This window comes from Acanthisitta chloris, unplaced genomic scaffold (genome assembly GCF_000695815.1).
Source record: "Acanthisitta chloris isolate BGI_N310 unplaced genomic scaffold, ASM69581v1 scaffold15858, whole genome shotgun sequence".
NCBI lineage: Eukaryota > Metazoa > Chordata > Aves > Passeriformes > Acanthisittidae > Acanthisitta > Acanthisitta chloris.
The window spans coordinates 10,945-15,947 of NW_008686609.1; the positions used below are offsets into that span (position 1 = coordinate 10,945).

Below are 5,003 nucleotides of genomic sequence, written 5' to 3' on the forward strand. Positions count from 1 at the left end.
GCAGGTCTCTAGTTGACTTGTCTGACCACACTAACTCAGGAGAGGACAGTTTTTCAGAAAGCATTAAGCTTGGCAAGCACATATTGCTCCTTTGTCCACTGGAGGAGATGGAGAGCAGGACAAGCTATTGCATCTAACCACTGCTCTGATGTCTACAGCAATAGATTCATGTGGCCAGAAAGGAATTGAATATATTAGACCTCTTCTGGTGTTTCCCCTGCCTGAATTGTTACTGTAAGCAAGTTCAGGATAAATTTTCATTGAGATCTCTTTTCATAGAGACCTTTGCAGGTTCCTTGAGGTCTTTTTTGTTTAATACATTTTGTCATCATTTTTAGGGACTGGATTTAAAGATCATTCATTCCACAAACACTTCCATGCTCTGAATTTGTGTTTGAGATGGTTTTAACCAATTTGGTCTTGAATAAATACTTCTTTTCTTTTTCATCTTCATTTATTGATGGGATCATAGTGTTCCAGTTCTTTTGTCCACTGTTGCCACCAGCCAGGTCTCCTATCTGCTCTCATCTGCAGCTGCACATTTGCCTTTGAGGGGCATTTTCCATGCTCTTGTCCAGTTCTTTGATATGCTCCTGTGACCTATAGTTTTGTGATGCAGAAAATGTGCCACATTAGGGAAAGTTCAACACATGAGATTGTAACACATGTGAGAGGAGAAAATTAAATAACCAGGTTCCGTTGTGAACAGAATGTCCTTAAAATGCTGCACAGTAAATCACATCCTTAACATGCACTTTGCTCAAAACTTCTCTGGGTTTGACTGGATTCTGTTTATGCTTGGTAGCTATTCTTTAGAGTTTTTCGACTATTTGCCTTAAAGGGATGTGTAATGTATTCAAAAATTGCTTTAGTAAATGGTTTAATCTTTGTTAGCTGGATTATTAAGTTGAAAAAAATGTAATAAACTTGATTAGTTTGGGAAGTCAGTGGAAGCTTGGCCATTTGAATCTCTAATCCTATTAATTAGATTGCGATTGGATTAATTTTTTTCAGTGCAGTAGTGTTTAAAAAGAACTGCTGGTCCTCTTCAAAGAGAACTGCATAAGTAGTTATCTCCCAAGTGCATTTGAGGGTTTATCAGCTTGTTTCTAGAAATATGTGGCTGGTCTAAGAGCATTAAACCAATACTTACCTTCCAAAAAATACAAGGTTCTTTTTGTTGTTGGGGTTCTTTTCCTTTCTATTATTAGGGATTCACTTAGAATCCCTAATAAAATGTCTTTCTGTCAGTGGAATGTTTTGGTTACGGAAAACCTCTCATTGCAGTTGATTTTTCTCTTGTTAATTGAGTAACTGTTTTAGGACAGAAAATTGATGCTGCTGCAAATAACTGCAGAGTTATCAGCCTGTTCAGAGTGTGTCTACACGTGGGTATAAGAACAAAGATTCTAATTAAAACAGAAAATTAGAACGAACAGAGAAGCCTAAAGACAGTCTGTAGGTTGGAAATGAAATGAAATATGGTTTCCTGTGAGAAAAGACAGCTGAGAGGGAACCTCATCAATGACCATAGCTATCTGAAGGGAGGTGTCTGCAGCAGTCTTGACAACCAACTCATCCTTGCTCCTGAGTGCATGCTGGAAATCCTGCACTGTTCTGTATTTTCACAGGGGATGGTGAGCTCTATACTTTTGGAGAACCTGCAAATGGGAAACTGGGATTATTGCCTGAACAGCTGAAGAACAATAGAGTCCCACAGCCTGTACTGGGAATTATGGAAAAGGTTACTAAAGTAGCTTGTGGTGGAGAACACACAGTGGTGCTGACAGGTATGTAACTTAACTGGCTTTTTTAACAGCTCTAGAACTTAGTCTTAAGCTCAATTCACTCTGAAGAATTTGCATCCCACTGAAATGTAAGATGCTGTAGTGATCCTAACTTTAAGACCATTGTATGTCAAGGAGGTAGAAATCCACATAACAGCTAAGCCAGTGACAGGCCTGTGCTGGGCTGTGTTTGGACACTAACCATTTTAAAAGTGGGTGTGATACAAGAATTATAGGCTTTGCAACAGAAAGTTAACTTGACAACACTCCTGACTTGCATCTTGAGAAAAAATGTTATGACCACAAATTGAAAATTCTGATGAGGTATCTTTAAAGAGGAGCAGAAACATTTATGCCTCTTCTAATATCATTTTCATAAATTAAGAAAGTAGCACCATTTTGAAGAAATTCTGAATTTCATGTACCATTTCCCATGACAGCGAGTGCTGCTTGGCCTTGGTAACACACTTTATACTGATGTGATTTTCATCCTTTCAAGGTCTTACCAGTTTTTCATGATGTGACATTTCAGTCTTTAAAAATAAGAAGTGTCTGACTACTGAATATTCCCCTGCATTAACCCTGTAGGTTATCTCATTTAACGTACAATAGGATAGGGGAAAATGTTATATGGGGAAATTGGTGCATGTCTTGGGTCATTTCTTGCCATCAGTTCTACTGGGGGTTTATCAAATTAGAAGAAAGCATAATCCAGTTATCTTACTGAGTACAAGACAAGTTTCTTCTTGACTTTGATGTGCAATTAATCTATTCCAAAGCACTTCATTTGATTTCCTGACTCTGATGTGCAATTAGTCTATTCCAAAGCACTTCATTTGATTTCTTTTTTATGACTGTTATCTATTCTATTGGCAATTTTCTATGGTAAGAACCACCATTATCTGGTTTATTAAATCAAGCTACTCTTTGGACTGTCTCCAACAAGTATTAATGATAGAAAGTTTATGTTAAAATAATTCCTTTTTTTTTCTCTGAAACTCCAAAATAGGAAACTCAAGCATTTTTCCCAGAGAACAATTAAATTGTTGAGAGCAATAATTTGGAAAAAAACCTTTTTAAAGATAGGCTTTAGAAATGTTGAATAGGGTATTGAAAACCCTCTTCTTTACAAGCCTTCTTGTTACTTCTTGCCTGGAATATTTGCAGTTGTTCTAGAAAATCACAGTTAAAAATTCCATCATGCAAAAGCTTTCTCTCCCCATAGTAGCACCAACCTGTTCATTTCATGGCAGTCAATCAGCCAGTCCAAGCAGATCATATCCTCATCCCTGATGAGTTCCCTTAGAGACTAAAAAAAATACGTCCACTCCCCCCAATGCTTGCAGGCACTTCCTACTGAAAACAAACACTGTTGGTGTTGTCTCTTTGAAAGGAAATATGAGAGTGGCAATTTCTGTACTATTTCAATAAACCTTTTTCAAAGGTAGGATAATAATAACTTGTGAATCTAGAAACTGAAGAAGAAGAAACAGATGATTTGGAGTAGCTTTAATATCTTCCAGGGTTTTTTTCAGGTGACGACAGATCCTCTGGGAGTAATCCTGTCTATAGAAGGATATATTCCCTCCTTTCATTCTCTGAAAGGAGTGAAAGCAAAGATAGCTGTTCAAAGGAAGAAGTGAAGCAGTCCTTAGAGAATAGAATGTTTGACATAACAATACAGCACATTAGTGCATTAGTATGTAAAATGTTGGATTTTTCATCTTCTGTCTCAAGGTCTTTTCAAAAGTAAAGAAAGCCAAGACACCCTTTTGAAACAGGGTGAAAAGGATGAGAAAGCTCTACCTTTTCCTGACAGAACTCACTGTTCAAACCACACAGGATTATCTAGATTTTTCAAACCGTTCTTAAGTCTGTGTACTATTTATACTGAAATCCCCCAATCCAATTACTAGCTCTGGTAATTCTGAGTATTGTCTTGACAGCTGATTTTTTGCAGTAATGTTTTTCAGCATAAGCTGTTTAAAAAAAAATAAAGCTATTGTAATACTGAATAGCCCATTGGCATAATAGTTGTAGTAGTAGTAATAATAATGATATTAATAATAATAATGTTCAAGGGAAATGAATCTATGTGGAGAGGCCACCAAGATGATTAGAGGGATGGAGCACCTCTCCTGTGAGGAAAGACTGAGAGAATTGGGGTCATTCAACCTGGAAAAGAGAAAGTTTCAGAGAGACCTAATTGTGACCTTCAGTACCTGAAGGGAACCTACAGGAAAGAGGGAGAGAGAGCTTCTTACAAGAGCATGTAGTGACAGGACAAGAGGGAATGACTTCAAACTAAAAGAGAGTAGGTTTAGATTAGATATTAGGATGGTGCCAGGTTTTTTTCTTCCTGTGCCCTGATAATTGACTAAGAAGCAAATTTAGGAGGAGGAACACTTAGGTGCCCCAGGTCTATAGGGGCAGTAAACCAAATCATTCTCCTTATAAAGGCACTCTAACCTGGCTTGGTCCTTTCTCCTCATTGTCAGTAGAAACAGAGGAAGGAAAACCATTTCCTCTACATTTGAGAACATTTCCCTCTCAATAGAAATGCAGATGATGTTGCATGTTTCAAGCTAGGATTAAATATAATGTGCAAAAGATCCAACCTCACTCAAAGTAATTATGTAAATCATATAAAGCCATATGAGTTGAAAATTACAAGTTCTACCAGTTTCCAAAGAAATGTTAGGACAAATGGAGTATTCTAGATAGAGTTTATGGAATCAATCATCCTGAGAAAGTAATTTGCTAAGATGAAGATGAGACTTTGGGTTACTTAGAGAAAGTTCCAGTCTTTCATGTGTAGTTTTTTTGATTCTTACACAGAAAGCCTAAATGTTACAGGAATTTTCTTGTTTTAATTTTTAAAGCTCCCAAGGTGTTGCACTGAAATTTCCAGCAGAGGGAGCTTTACTATTACGTTTAGTAAAAAAAACCAAACAGGTTTACTCTGTATTTTTCATCTACAGTCTGAAAAACTGTGAGGCTGTTGGGCTTTTTTTATGGGGTGAATTCATGACATCTTAATATGGAACAATTTAAAAGGGACAGAAAAGGCAAAGCCTTTCCTAGAAAGAACATTTCCATGTGTAGTGTTACACTGTGTCATCATGGTTCCTTTGAAATTGGAAAGTTCAATACGAGTGAGTGAGTGTACTGTGGTAGTGATTTGGAGTCCAGTCTGTTCTCTGCTTTCTCTTTCCC

At 37.2% G+C, this 5,003-nt stretch overlaps 1 protein-coding gene across 1 annotated transcript in view; it reads left to right on the forward strand.

Annotated features, from left to right (window-relative positions):
• The window catches only part of RPGR (retinitis pigmentosa GTPase regulator), a 26,644-nt gene that overhangs the window by 9,640 nt on the left and 12,001 nt on the right, over positions 1-5,003 (forward strand). Inside the window, exon 7 of the mRNA XM_009080240.1 lies at positions 1,632-1,790. Coding sequence (XP_009078488.1) covers positions 1,632-1,790 — 159 coding nt within the window. The remainder of the gene's footprint in view (positions 1-1,631; positions 1,791-5,003) is intronic.